Source organism: Anopheles coustani, chromosome 3 (genome assembly GCF_943734705.1).
Source record: "Anopheles coustani chromosome 3, idAnoCousDA_361_x.2, whole genome shotgun sequence".
Classification (NCBI taxonomy): Eukaryota; Metazoa; Arthropoda; class Insecta; order Diptera; family Culicidae; genus Anopheles; species Anopheles coustani.
In genome coordinates, this window is record NC_071288.1 from 5,430,965 (window position 1) to 5,446,680 (window position 15,716).

At 45.4% G+C, this 15,716-nt stretch overlaps 1 protein-coding gene across 1 annotated transcript; it reads right to left on the reverse strand.

Annotated features, from left to right (window-relative positions):
* Positions 1 to 3,111: 3,111 nt before the first annotated feature.
* Positions 3,112 to 15,024, reverse strand: LOC131258867 (cuticlin-4). The gene is made up of 3 exons (XM_058260257.1): positions 14,965 to 15,024; positions 4,543 to 5,049; positions 3,112 to 4,464 (listed from the first exon to the last, which is right to left on the reverse strand). The coding sequence occupies exons 1-3, from the start codon at positions 15,022 to 15,024 to the stop codon at positions 3,112 to 3,114; spliced, it is 1,920 nt and encodes a 639-aa protein (XP_058116240.1).
* Positions 15,025 to 15,716: the final 692 nt, after the last annotated feature.

Consider the following 15,716-nt stretch of genomic DNA (forward strand, 5'->3'; position numbering starts at 1 on the left):
GTCTTACCGCTTACCCCTACATAGGTTTGATAGGGACGAAAGTATCTTACGATATTAAATATAAATCATCATATGAGAGGAGGCATTGGGGCATTTGCTGGCAAAGCCTGTACTTGACATCAGCTATAATTATGGTACAAGCAAAACCCATCTACATTTGAATGTCCGGTTACACGTTTCAAGTAGTTTCATCAAAGTCGAAATAAATTTGTAAATTTCCCTTTAGAAACAACATTTCTTAAAAATGTTAAAGCCTTCAGTGAAATTCATTTATTTTTTCTAATATTCCGTAACATTTCGTTGTATAACATTAAACTGTTGCCCAAGCTACTTCTTAAATATCAAGTATAACATCCAATAATTATGGAATACAAACTCTCTACAATGTAAATTTTTGAAAAATACTTCTTCTTGGCGTAACGACATTTTTGGTCACGCCTGCCCCATGAAGGGCTTACAAGACTTTTTTCCTTTGAGTACGTGGAATGTCAGTTCTCTCGTACCCCAAAATACTTACCTGTTGTAATTGAAACATCAAAGCATGATTCTTTCATTAGCTTGTGAATACAAAATAAAGCCGCCATCTACATCTTTACTAATCACTTTATTTTCTTCAACTATCTTTCCTTTCAATAAATATTTACAATAATATCCACGTCACTGTTATCCGCAAGGAAGTTACTGTAACAAAGTTTCCAATTACAATAAACTGATTTCACGAGCTTACTAACTCACAACAACATACCATGTTATCTGCCTGTTTCCACTAGATTCAGAGAAGAGAACAAAAAAAAAACACCCAATACAAACAGATACAATTTTCTTATAAAAAATAAACAAGTCATCACTAGTCTTTCCATGCTGTTTTCCTCTATGTTCGTTTTTCCTACGTCGTCGCTACTGCTTTGAAAAACGGTCCTGACAGGTTTGCCCTATGTCTTACTGTTTTTTTTTTTCTTTTTATTTCAAACGCAATCAAATACTATATTACTGCACAAACCACCATTGGGTTCGTCCTGTGAAATACGGATCACCTTCTGCTGCCAGCTTAATCTTTGTTTTGCTGCATTTAGTTTCTATCCTGCATGAGTTCCTTGGGGAGGGCGATGCAAATATATGGGATCAATACCTCGACGTACGGTCTTGTGCAGCTAATTTAGTTTGTGAGTTGATTTTAATGTTTATATTTTATATTCATCAAGGCAGAAACAAAATGTATCCAGACGCCAACCGAGCCAAGATATCTTCGTTCAGACTAGTAGCGATATCTGATCGGTTGAACAAATTCTATACAATTTCCTATGCGAACGCTCTAGTAACCATAGTACAAGAGGCAAGATGAAAATAGTGCTTACAGTGAAAGCCACCCACGACTGTGCCATGGCTTCGAGGGATAAAAAAAAGGGAAAAATCAAGCAAAAACGTGACCACTGCTAAAGCATGCGCATGTGGCGAAGAAAAAAATAGATGGAAAATGAAGTGAATAAATAAACGTTCTTTTGAAGCAAAGATACACTTTCAATAGGGCGCGATACGATCCTGTTAAAGAAACGCCCCGGCGTCCGAGTGCGAATGCCCAGTGTCCCCCCAAGTGAAACGCACACACCCTATGATGCTAACTAGGATCCATTTAAAACTATAGACTCAACGAAAAAGGGACCACAGCAGAGATTCCTGGCGGAGGGTGCAATGATTGTCCACCTAGTCCTGCCAATTCGAGGTGTACTCATTGGACAAATATCGTTATAATACTTCTGTAATTGCTTCGCCGCCGGAAGTGGAATTCGCTACTTGGTTCCCTTTTCGGTTTCGTCTTCATCTAGAACCTTATGTATCGGCTGGCTCATGCACACCTCATAGGTAACTGCACAGCTACTTCAACAGTAAAGTTCAATTTGGGAAATTCCGTCGCCTAACGGAACAAACCTAAGGCCGTACGATGAACATGTACCGGGTGGGGTGTCGGTGAGGTACTCCCAGAGGGTCGAACCTCGAATGAGGACGCTTCTGATTGCCAGAGGATGGGTGGACAGAATGAGGGATAGCAATAAATTAAGTGTTGGTGGTATGGTAATACACGTTCGTTTGGTTTCGTACTGCTTAGCTCAGAAACAGGGGGATGTCGCGATAATAGTAACCAATAGGTAATGACAATAATGATAATAATAATAATCGTAGCAATAATAATAATGTTCGCAATAAGTTAAGAGGCAATCTTGTTAGTGTTTGAATACTAGCGCGTCGAGCGATGGAGGACTTGATGAAGATGATAACGATGAGGTTACGGAGGAGTGCTAGAATGTGTCTTCGAGCTGGCCACGCCAGAACGAATGGGGTGCACTAGGGTTAGTTTGCTTTCAAGATTATCCCCTCCCCGTCCCTCTATTAAGATCCACTTTTGCAGGTGGCCTACTTTGTTGACCTACTTGTTGATCCCTTTCGGTTCAATGATCTCCACGGAGATGGAATACACGATCTCCAGAAGCCCTAACCTAATACTTCTCCGAGTGAGTGATCAACTTCCTGGCATGTTTTTTTGCATATGATATGTGTCCAGGTAACAGGGTTTCTTTACATGTAACGCCTTAGGATTGAGGATGACTTTCGGTTGAAATGAAGGATTCGAGGGGGAGGGGGCTGGGGGATTTGGAATAGGAGTAGCTGTCCCCGATGATGATGTGCTCCGTCGAGATGATCGGTGATCGTGTGCTCCGTGCGTCGTCGTCATGTTCGTTGTTAGTTGTCGATCGGTCAAACGTGGAGCGGTTTTACTCTGGTATCATGGTGAGCATTTGCATTGGTGTCGAGTGTGCCAACACATTACCCACCGATGCGTCTTGCGCAGACTGATTCTTAGTGTCCGGAGAAAGGATTGCCTGCAGTGTTCCGGTTTTGCCAGTGCGTGCCGATGTAGTGGAAGTGTGCCGTTTGATTGTGAAATTCCCGATGGAGGTGCGTTGAATGAGTAACAGATGGCGCAGATTGAAAGAAATTGAAACGAGAAACAGAGAGAGAGAGAGAGAAACAGAAAGGACAATAAGAACACGTTTCGGTGGGGAGGATAGTAGTCATATGGTTCGCCTTCATATTGGCTGGTCCACAGAGGACATCTTAGGTCCACAGCTCCGACAGTACGAAGTGGGGCCGGCAGACGGACGTACCTTTCCGATCGAAGTGTCGCACGCGCACAAACAGGAAGGCGGCCACGAGCGACGCCACGGCGAGGACGAGCAACAGCATCACCAGTCCACCGACGAAGCTCGGCACGGACATGCAGATCGTTTCCGGGTCAACGGTGCGCTGCGACTGAATGACGACCGTTTCGTTTCCGGACGCGTTGTTGAGCGCAAAGTTGACGTCGCCGGGCGCCACCACCTGGATGATGCGCTCCGTGTTGACGTCCGTCATCTCCTGGGCGTCTCGTTTGTAGATGCGCGGTCGAATCACAACGGACATCGTGTCCCGTCGTCGGCGCACACCTCGCAGATCGTCCAGACCCTCGACCGAACGTGGCCGTCCACCGAGGCTGACCAGGTTGCCACTGTTTTCGCTCGGCAGTCCATCGTCCTTCTTCAGTTGCTGCTGCTGTTGCTGTTGCTGTTGCTTGGTGACGGTGACGTACGACGTCTGGCCTGGGGGTGGTGGCGGTGGCATGTTGATGTGATCGTGAATGTCGTTCGACGTCGGGTTGGAGGACTGCGACTGGGACTGACCATTGTCGTTGCCATTGATCGGACCGTCCGACTTGTTTTCGGCCGAGTTGGCGGAAGTCTGAGCCTGCGGCGGTGGCACCACGCTGTCCTGGTTCTCCGAGTAGGCTCCGGAAGCGTCCGATGGGTGACGCGGATCTGGGTAGGCCGCCGGCGGAACTCCGTACTCCGACAGGTGCGGCGGTCCATACTCGCCGCTCAGCGCTCCCGGTGCACCGTATTCGCCCGAAATGCCATTGCCGGTCAGGGCCGGAAGTCCATAGTCGCCTCCGGCGCACTTCGGCTCCGGACAGTTGTAACGGCACACCTGGATCACGCACTGGAAGTGCACGTTCATCGAGTCGGGGAACTTGAACGCCTGGAAGTAGGCAAACGACACGACCGACGCCGACGGACCGAAGTTCTTGATCTTCTGGAACTTGCTCATGATCTTGGGCCGCACCACGCAACCGTGCTGGTCAACCAGCTGTATCGGGGCCCGCTTGCCGTCGTGGGCGACGCAGTTGCGCACCAGCATGTCGAACTTGTTCTCATCATCCTTGATCGCCAGCACCATCGTCATCGTTTGGCCGATCTTCACGATGCCCGACACCTCCGAGGCCCACGGACCCTTGCCGACCTGAATCTGCATCCAGCACTGTAGGTTATCGCCGAGGAAGTTCGCCGTGACGGCGTGCAGCATATCGACCTGGAACGGCCGGAAGGTGACCGCCTTCTCGTAGAAATCGTACCATGTGCAGCGAAGCTTGCGGGCCTAAAAAAAAATCGGACGGTGAAATCAAACACAGCATTAGAGACGATGATCCGGTAGTCTTCGGTCAGTGGGTCTTACCTGATCCCAGACTTCCTGCACGTAAGGATCGTACTGGATGATGATCGTGTTCTCGACGTAACTACCGGACGGCGTCGGTCCACCGAAGCTGGCCGCATTGTGGTTGGCCGAGCTGGACATGCCGCAGCTGTTCAGGAAGATCTCAAACGTGGCGCTCAGGTGACCGGTGCCCGGCTTCAGATGCACACAGTGCGGATCGCTGTAGAAACCCTTGGAGAAGATCATTCCGTAGAACGGCCGGTCGAACTCGATGTTGACGCGCATGTGCGTCTTCTCGCACTGCACCTGCAGATGCTTGATCTGCGGGCTGTCGTTCGAGGCGGACAGCGGCCACGGGTCGTCACCGCCACCGCCCCCGCCGCCTCCCAGGTGGCCACCGCTACCTCCGCCGCCACTCAGCAAACCAGGCGTACCGTATACTGGTGATGGTGCTGGCGGACCGTAGATGGCTCTGTGCTCCAGCGGCAGGGCTGCCGAATCGACCAAAGGTGCATCACAGTGGACATTCTGGGTTAAGGAAGAAAACAAATACATTAATAATTTAACTCTACTCCACTCGGTTAAAAGTCCGCATGACTGTTTGAGCTTTTGTGAACATAAGTTTATCTTAGGGAAGTCGTTTATGCCAAGTGTCCAGCACCCCAAGTGTTTGTACTGTTATTGAACATTACGCAAATTGAAATTAACCTTCGTGTAAGATTTAATCTACCGCACATATTGCAATGGTATATATGTTAATATCGGAACGTTCAATATCTAGGCAACGAAGTGTAGATTCCTTTAATCGAACACGCAATGGACGTCTGGACCATCTCCAACTGATCGACTGCGCGCACTTTCTACTGTTGGTACCGTTTCCATATCAATACCCGCGAATTAAGTCGATTTAATTTATTCCTTCGGCTCACCAAACAACGGACCCAAGGGTAGCATTATGAGTGGCAGCCTGGTGCCTTTTCTTGAGCCGCAGATGAATCGGAGACGGTCCATCATTCAATGCGTAGCAAGTGTCCACTGAGCCTCCGTGAATATGCCATCAGTCCTTCCTTCAGGGGCTCACAACCATGGTTGCACTGACCGCACGCTAATAAAAATGCCACCATCAGCGCCGGCATGGAATCGAGCGTACTGTGTGCTGAAGCATGTGGAGCTTTTCCTCTACAAAAAACGGTAATTAAACGAAACCGGTACAGATTTTCCCTGCGAGCTGGCGGACGGAAACCGACGCGTAGTGCTCGACCAAACATGATGCGGTGGCGCGGCCTTCTGGCGTGCATCGAGAAACATAAGAGAGGAAGACGATGGAAAATAAAAACCACGATTCTCCCCTTTGCGAACCGTTGTTGATCTCGCGTACCGTATGAACACATGGTGGAAACGCTTTCTCTTCGTTTACCGTCACCGCCGTCCCTACGAGCCCTGATGATGAGTTGCGAAACATTAACCATTTCTTCGTCGATTTTCCCCCTTTTTTTTCTTCCAGTTACCTTCGGGACGTTGTTGGATTGTTTGTTATTGTTTAAACGTTGCGATGAACGATTAAACGATAGAGTCAATAAAATTGTCCTGTGATCACTACAAAGAATTTTCCACATGATTCCTGTGCACATTTCCGGTGTACGAATGTATTTGTGTTGTGCGTTTCTATTCTTTTGAACCGTTTCTCTATTGATTTGGAGCACACTGATTAATTTTTCATTTAATTATTTTCATGCCGGAAAAACTAAACATTTCGGAGCGCCGCACCTTATTTGTAGGTCAGCTTCGGAAAACATTAATTCCACTTCTCTTCACTGTTACTCGCCTGGTCATAAAATGTATGAGATGCTTTTTTCCAAATCCGTTTTTATGTATTATTTTTGTGCGAGCTATTTTTCCCTCTTCTCGGTATATTCTCCACACATTCACGTAAAAGCGGCCCATATGAAGGAACACTGTAGCGCTTAAAGATGCGTGACTGATAACCCAATTACGGAGCCTCGGGTAGGATGAAAGTGCTTTCCGTTGGAGGGGGCCACCGAAAGGGCGCGGAGAGGTATTTAGGATGGAACCCCATCAAAACACTCTCCAAAGCATAGTTTTAGCATTAAGACTCCCATACATACACCCAAGCTATTGTGTTCGGAAAGAAAAAGCGGCGGTAGAAATGCAATTGATGGTGGAAAACAATGCAGCTCATTGCACGTGCTGATCGATTTATATCCGTCCGATGTTCGCCCGATGTCTAGCGGAGGGAGGCTTTCGTCAAGGGCGTTCGTGTGAATACTAAATCAAAATTCTCCATCAGTCTTGCCCTTCGATGGTTTTGTAAATCCATTTAAGATGCACAAAACGCTAGCTCAAACTGTGCAAACATGCATGTGGCGGGAGGCGAACGACTTTCTCCTTTCCACACCGATAAAATGTGCTGAAAATTGGCTAATTTTTCTTCAATGTATATAATGCTTGTTCACGATAAGCGGAAAAGCTAATGCATGTTGCTGGGGCCCTGCTAAAAGGAAGAAAATGTAACAAAATTAGTGAGTGAGAGTGCCGGGATAGCATTACACGACAATTTGTTAAGCAGGCCGTAAATCCACCGAATAGCCCGTTTTCCGCCTACCAGTAACTTTAAAGGCCAACGGGCTGGTTGGAAAATCTTGTTTCGTTAGCCATCGGCACAACCGGTGCAAAAAGTGGTTTCTGCAGACGAAAAGCTCCCGTTTCGCTGCGTTCGTCCTGTGGCCAACCGCTTCGTCCCGTGCGGAGTCAAACGATGGATCACTCATTTCGCTTTCCTCTCGCTCGTACCCTCCGACTAGCGTGTTTCCGGTTTCCGTAGCGCTTCGATCGGCTCTAACGACATTGGCAGGCGTTGGGTTCTTCTTTTTCACAATATTTTTGCCACGCGCAGAGCATCTGTAGCGGAAAAACAAAATCCACATGCTGCTGCAGCCAGGACGCAGGGACAGGTATGGTCATAATTGCGGACGTCGACGGTAGTGCCCTAGAAACCCGCACTCGGTATCGTCGTTACACTTTCTTCTCCCGATCGGTTCGGATACGCACCATTGCGTCGCGTTTCGCCAAACCGAACCGCGCACGAGGTACGAGAGATGGCAAAGATTCTCCATTTTCAATTCGCACACAACATAGTCAACGATTGGGTTGAGGAAGATTCGAACGCACTTGCGGTGAGGTCCGTTAGGATGCAAGCGTGCAAGCGATAGGTAAATAAATAAATCCATCGGTTCGATTCCGAAAGGGTACCTCCGCAGCCTATGCTGGGCTATCAGATTACATGCGGAAAAGCGACGAGGTGAAAAGGAACACACAGGTGTCGTTAGTGAGAGTGAGAGTAGGAGAGCATTAAAGCAGCATCAAATTAGGTTGACAATGTACAACTGGTTTGCACTTCCGATCGAAGCTAGTTTTTCCGCTAGTAAACCCGGCTTCCAACGGGCTACAACTTCCCTCTACGATGTGATGAATGCGATGTGAAAGATGCTGTGGAACCAGAGTCCAGCAACACTTCAGTAAATTAACGGCGTAAAAATAAACCAACAGCAGCAAATGCCTGCCATCGTCATTGTTTGGGTAAACTTATGGCCAAGGTCTTAAGTATGCTTCTTGGAGCTACAACTTCCCTCTACGATGTGATGAATGCGATGTGAAAGATGCTGTGGAACCAGAGTCCAGCAACACTTCAGTAAATTAACGGCGTAAAAATAAACCAACAGCAGCAAATGCCTGCCATCGTCATTGTTTGGGTAAACTTATGGCCAAGGTCTTAAGTATGCTTCTTGGAGGCTGCACTAAGCGGCCCCCTTAATGAATACGGAGTGGTTACTCTCACTGTGTTAGGAGAGAGTGTTAATTAGGCGCGTCTTCATCGCTAGATCGATTGAGGCGTAATTGATCGATCGATCGAGGTTGTGTAAGTCAGGGTTCGGTAATCAAAAACTTGCGAATAAAATACGTATCCATGAGACATAGGATTTTATTCAATCATAGTTTAATTTACTAAGATTTCAAACTTTGGTGGTAAAGCTGATAAATCTATAATATTGTTGCTTGCCGTGTGTGAAACTGTGCCGACCCCTGGTGGGCCATCAATCAGTGTAGATTAGCATACATATTGGACTTTTATTGCCGGACGGAAGAGGTTCCCTCAGCATAAGCATGCAAATCAATTACCCGGTCCTTCTAACTAGGTGCAACAATGTGTTAGATTTCCTGTGGCATTTCTTTAATACGTCACTTGTCATTAATAATGCCATGTGGCAGATGATAACAAGTTTGTCTTGCTTTTTTAAAAGGCTTTCTTGAAGGAGAAAACTTTCTCCCGTAGTTCATTTGCTCCTCGTTTTGGCAAACAATTGGCAGATCAATTTTATTGCCAGTGTGTCCAGAATGAAGGATACTTTTTTTGAAATAAATAATGATGCATAACTTTACTCAAAAGGAATTTGTATGCTACCTGTTTCTATTAGACATTAGGTAAACCGTTTGCCCAGCTTGAAATATAACTAGTAGAGTATTTGGCAACCAGGTGCTACGACATTCACTAACCTCAAATAACTTCCGATCAAATTATTATGAAGATTAAAAACAGAAACACAGCCCCACATTTAATGGCAATATGAATGAGTATTGGCGCAGTTTAGATACGGCCCGATTGGTGAAACAGGGTACAATTAAGCTGTTTTCTCGATCGTGTTTCGTCAGCGATACGGAGGAAGAAAAAGTGATTCCGGTCGTTCCACTCTCTACAGGGTGTGTTCAAACTCTAATAATTAATTTCGTGTATCAAACACCTTCGAACTGCGCCGCAGAAAGCAACGAAAGCAAAGATCATCAGACGCCGGAACTGGGTCAAATGGCGAAAACCGAGCAAACCGAGCCTAGGGTTGGGCTTCGAGCTTCGAAGGGTGGTCCGGCCCAAAAACGGCAAACCGCACCCCCTTTCGCAGAAGGACCACACAAATACACGCGAACCACACACGGGCGCAATGGTGCGGTGGAAAACCTAAAATATTCGAAAATGGTCGAAAACCAGCGCTCGATCGATCGTCGAGCGCTTTTTTTTAGGCTCGCTAATTGCCGGTGAATGATTTAATAGTTTGTTCATGGGGTGGATTATCCTCCGGCGAGAAGCGCACGGGTTTTGGATATTGCAAACCCTATAATTTTGGCTGGATTTATTTTCTATCGAGTGGATGGTATTTTCTATCGTAGCCGGGAAAAAGGAGCGCCATTTAATCCGCCGGAGATTGCGGTGAGGGAAAAGGTCGCCACAAGAAATCGATTTCTATTGCTGCCCTCAACGAATCAGGGTGTTTCGTGTTTAAATACATAGTATAAATGACGGGTTCGTAGGAATCATAATAATAATAATAATAATATCGAAATGCTAAGTAGATTTACAGCAATCAATTTCCATTAAACTTATTTAACTACCACAAAACTCTTGAATGAAATATTTATAAATATCAAAAATATAAATTCTTTGATACTTCATCTCTCATTCTTCCTATCATAACTTTCAAACCGGTGAAATGGAATGACATCTCCATGGAAAGTTTCGCACGGCAGGTGTGAAGGTTGCACTCTTCCTCTTTTTTGCCCACGCGAGCTGAAGAGATCTCGTTTCCCTAATCATCTGACCACCAGCTCGCTGTTCTAATCCACGATTTCCGCACGCGCCACCGTCAGGGATAGGGGACAGGGAGGAAGTAAGTGACCCCCCGAGCGGTAACGCGAAGAAGGCCGGCATTGAGGCGCACACATCGGTGATTCTGCTCCGGCGCGCTTGGAGAAACTTACAATCTTCCCTTTTACGAGCCCACACGTCAAGTGGAAAGCAAAGTGAAAGTTCCGCGCGGTACTCTCTCGCAAGGCGTTTCACCCGAAAGCATCCCACCCTTCTCTACTCGCCTAGCTGCCTTTATGCTGCACATGTACATACACGCACAAAGACTGTCAAATACACTCAGCCACGCGGACGGAGATATAATCGGCACGATTCACAAATCGTCAGCTCGTAGATGTGAAACGTATCCAACCAGATGGGATCCAATGCTCAATCGCGCAACGCGGCAGGTTTTCCACGATCTTCACGTGTGGAAAACCAGGAGAGAAAACAACAAAAAAAAAGCCCACCAGCTCCCGTTGGTTGGCTTCAACCAGGGGCTATGTTTGTTTCCGTAGCTCGACGTTTTCGTTTCTTCTTCCATTTTGATTTGCAATTAGATGAAGTCGGGGAAAAACAATGCACAGTGAATCATCGCTCATTGGATGCAATTTTCAAATTTTCTCCTACTCGTCGGGGGGAAAACAGACAGGCGGAGGAGAGAAAAAAGGGTCCGCACTAGAAAGCCAACCGGCGCATCGTCCATGTTGCTCAACGGGCGGAACTGCTCGAATCGATCGGCATTTCGGTGCAACGATTTCTAATGTGTGTTTAATTCATGGGGGTTTCGATTAGCCGTTGTTCGTTGGTCGGTAAATTGGTAAAAGAAGAAGGAAAAGCCAACACCGTTAAGAATTGATACATTTTATCCATCGGAATTTTATCATTAACGAAAAGGTTGATTTGAACAAGAAAGGTAAATTGAAACAAATTATCACATGCGGCTTTTTTGCGATTAAAAACAACAACGGAAGTAACAGCTGGGAGAACTTGAAAGAGACACCTTTAGGTGACCGTAAGAAACACAACACGACGCGGCCAAGCAGCTGAACCGGCCGGGAGAATTAAATTAGGTCACGCTGATGTAATCGTATATCATCTATAACGGGTTCAGCCGAGTGTATCGAGCCGTGCGGAATGAACTACAGCAAACTGGCAAAAATGCTCACAAAAAAGGGTGCAAAAGGGAAACCACCGGAAAAGCCCAGCCGTTCAGCCCTCTCCCGTTGTTGAAACCTTTGAAGTTTGCGAAGGATCCCAATACAATGCGACCGAGCGAAGGTACCACTCCGCGGCGTTCTGGGAAGTACACTTTCACTGAAACCGGACACCAACACCGAGAGCCAGGGAGTGGGAAGTAAAAGAACATCCACCGAGCAACAGAAACATTGCCAGCCGAGGTAAGTTGAACCCTTTTCCCTTTCATCGGTCAACGACGATGGGAAAGGGAGACATGTGTCCATTATTGCTTTTTTTCTTTTGCGGACGATGGGGCAAAAAGCCGAAATTGGACCTACGACCTCAAGGGAAATTGACATTCAATCGGTATTATCCCGGACAGCCGCCGGGCGTTGTATTTTTGGCAAAATTATCCGATCGACAATTGTGCGTGAAGAAAGGCGCGATTGGTAAGTACAACGTAACGGTCGGAAGTGTGAAATTTTGCTCTGAATATACAAATTTATTATACGTATTTATAAAATTATTTAGTCGGTGGAGTCGTTATAAAGAAAAAAGGGTTTTTAGTTTCGATTTGAATCAAATATAATTTTAATTTTTAGAGGTACGACAAACCCCATAAATAGATAAAAATATAAGTACTACCTATCACCGAACGAAGAAAAGGAAACGAACAACAAAACGTACAAAAACCAAACAAAACACTTGTCGCGTGGCACTTTCTTCCACACCAAATCGAACGCTAAATTTCCCGCTACTTAGCGGTGAAAAACAAAACATAATCCAGCCTCGCGAGCAACATTTCGCAACAGCCACGGCAAAAGCCACCAAACTACCACCGCAACGGACCGAACAATCATTATATATGGGCAGAAATTAGTCTGCTACACTGTTCGCGCTTCCATCGCAATTGGACGGCTGGCCGCCGGTTTCCCTTCGCCAAGTCGCGTGGTACCGCGAGATGGAAAAATCTCTCCAAATCTCTCGGAGGAGACAGCGGGAACGGTTTTAAATATCTTACGGAAAGAGAAATTTCGCAACCACCTAGGCAGGTGGAAGCGCAGATAATTTTATCTACCGCTGCCCAAGCGCTGGCTCGTTTTAAGATAAATGATAAAGATGAGGGAAAACAGCAACACACAAAAAGACGATAATCACAGGATAAAGTTATTAAGAAATTATGAAGGAGAAAACGAAGCAGAAGAGTGCAAAACCCAATACTCGAAGCAGGTGAAAATGGACGTGAAATGAACAAAACGAATATGAACATAAACAATTATACTCTCCGGGTGAGGTTGGAGGACACAAGCACGAACAGTTTCCGATGCTGACACCTTCCGTGTGCCGCAACGAAAGATGCCCAACACATTTCGACCGAAATGTTTCAAACTCAACGCCTATTCCAAGATTTCCACTGTTGTTTTCCACTCCGTAGGGTTTTCCCGCCGTGGGAGAATATATTTTATTGCCCATTCTCCCCCGGCTTCGACTCTCCCAAATTGCACGGAAGGGCATGGGAACGATCCAGGGTTTTCCAGCTCCACCGGTCCGAATATCTTAGCTTTCCAACCGGTGTTTTCCGAGCGGCTTTCCACTTTGCGCAAAATTTGTGGGAGTTTTGCGTTCCTCAACCGAACGTCCCCCTCCCAAGCCGAGCAAGAAAGGGAATAATGGAAAAAGGGGAAGGAAGTGCAGTGTTAATTCGCACCCACATTTTCGCGGCAAACATTGTCGGCTCAAAACACAACTCGAAAAACGGGAAACAAACAACACAACAATGTATAAAACCATCTGTTTTGCATCGGTGGTACGTGAAGGAGAAAGTTTTTCTTTCGAAAACCAAAAAAGAAATCAAAACTGGCAAATAGGGAACACGGTGTGCCGACTGTCGATGTGCAGTTTTACCGTAATGCGTTGCGACTTGGATGCATCGGACGTGATCTGGCGAGAAGGTTGTTGGGTTTTTGCTCGTAGATTGAGCTATCTTACTTTCTTTTCGGAAAACCCTTCCGAGCCCTATTCGATTATTTTGTCACTGTCGCATCGCGATGGGAGCAAACACACTGGAAAGTGCAGCTTCAAGGGAGGCCGATTTTCCACCGCCATTCCCATCGCGCTTGTTTTCCCATGGCTTTTATTTCACGATCACAGTTCGCTCTTCACTATGCCCATCTGCTGACACTGTTCCATAACGAGCCTGACAACCTAATCCGTCTTCGTTATTTAGCGCTGCATTTATATTACCGTGCCGTTCGTTGTACGCTTCTTTTTATTGTGGAACAGCATTCGAAAAAAAACCTCGCACAGACTAATTGCTAACCGTTTGTTCTTTTTTTCCTTTTGTTGCCCAATGATTCAGTACAGATTGGGACACGGATTGTAATGGCTTTACGATACGACATGGCTCAATTTTGTGGAGCAAGTGTAATAAAAGCGGAGAAAAGTTTCCGGGTACAACCTTTCATCGTTAAGTTCGGCTCGAACGGCACGATTTATAACACAACGTGGCATTATGCCGGTGAGGTAAGTGTCATCACACAAGTCATGTTCCACAAAATTTGCCTCCAAAATTCATATCATTGCCTACATGGATGGTTCACGAGTCATACTTTTACACCACCGGTGGCTAAAAATTACGTCAACGTTTCAAGTGAGAGATCACGTAAGGCCCGCGTTGATCACGTAAGCGTAATCAATCGTTATCATTATCCTTACCATTGGCCGTTGCGGTTTTTTTCCATTACCACGCTTCGAAATACTCTGGGGATACGCATTCTTATTCGTATTCCCCTTCTCCACGGTTAAGAAACTGGTAAAGACAGCTGATGACCGCTACGTAACGTTGCGATCAAGATAGCCGAGTCCGAGTGTGTTGAAAATCGAATAAACTATTTCCGTGTCGGCACGCGTTGGCCTAGATCTATGTTTGCAGAGGTACCGTCTTATTAATGTTGTATAATAGTGAACACATTAGATTGAAATTATTCAATTTAAATTCATCATTTCAATCAATTTCAATCATGTCACTGTTGGGGTTGAAAATCAAATGGAAAAGATGTATGTGCAATAACACATTTTGTTACATTCTCTTATCCGAATCTACGATAAAAATGATTAATTTCCTCTTTCTAAACGCCATCCAAAAGGGCACGGTGTAACGTTTTGCACCCAACATCAGACCCGAGACCCTGGACTAGAGCCCGTAACTGTTGATTGTTCGCATTTTTGAACCAACGGTTTAGTCTTTGTTGCTTCATGTTTTCTCTGCTCTCGCAAATCCAACCGAAGTGGTAGAAAATAGATAAATTTCATGTAGAAAATAAGAAAGAAAGAGCAACACGCTAACGTTTCCCACCGTAACAACCGTGATATGGTCTTTAAAATGTGGCCTAAGGCACTGAAGAGACGTGATGGATGGTGTCGGTTCGATTCAATCCCTTCAAACATATGCTTCATAGCTGATGTTCTGGAATTTTGCTTCACTTTAGCTCGAGTAAAGCGCATAAAACACAGCCCTTCTGTTAAGATACAGTTAAGAGATCGTTTGTAAATAGTGTACCAAATATACTTACCTCAAGTACTGTGAAAAGTAATACGAATGTTGCGACCAGGGATCGCATTTGGTTTGCCATCGTTTTTGTCGTTGTCGATCGTTCGATTCGTTTCAGGTAAATGTGAAAATTGCCGGACAGGATGTGTTCCCTTGTCGTCGCTAGATTTCGCTTCGTTATTCGGTATCGTCACTTTTCTTTTTCTTTGTTTGTATGGCGATGTATGTGTATCCGTTGTCTGTGAAGGGAAAGAGAAAATGAAAGGTATGTTAATCAAACGATCTAATGCAATCTCAAACTCGCCTAAATCGATTGTAATATGTACTACGAAAAATTAAAATTCACCACTTTTCGATGAGATGCGATTGAGAAATAACTTGAGAAATCGTGACTCGTTTCCCGAAAACCCATCAATAACGAAGTAATAATTTGATCCCTTTTAAGATGACATTGATATTGGCTTAAGATTGCTAAGCCTTTTTATTGTTTAAATGTGCTCTTGTGTTAATCCTCGCGTCGTGTGAGCTGTATTTAGAGCCATAAGTTTGAATAATTTTAATAGACACCAAATAGAATCGATGTGCTAGTGAAAACATAAGAATAAAGAGAGAAACATGGATTGAAAAATTGAGCCTTCATTTGGAAACGATTGCTCTAATTTCCCCCCATAGCTCTCGGTCACACAGCTGCAAATTTTAATCAATTTTCATCACCAAAACTTTACGCGATGGAATGGATTTAAAGTCTTCATTTGGTGAATGACTTGGGCCAGT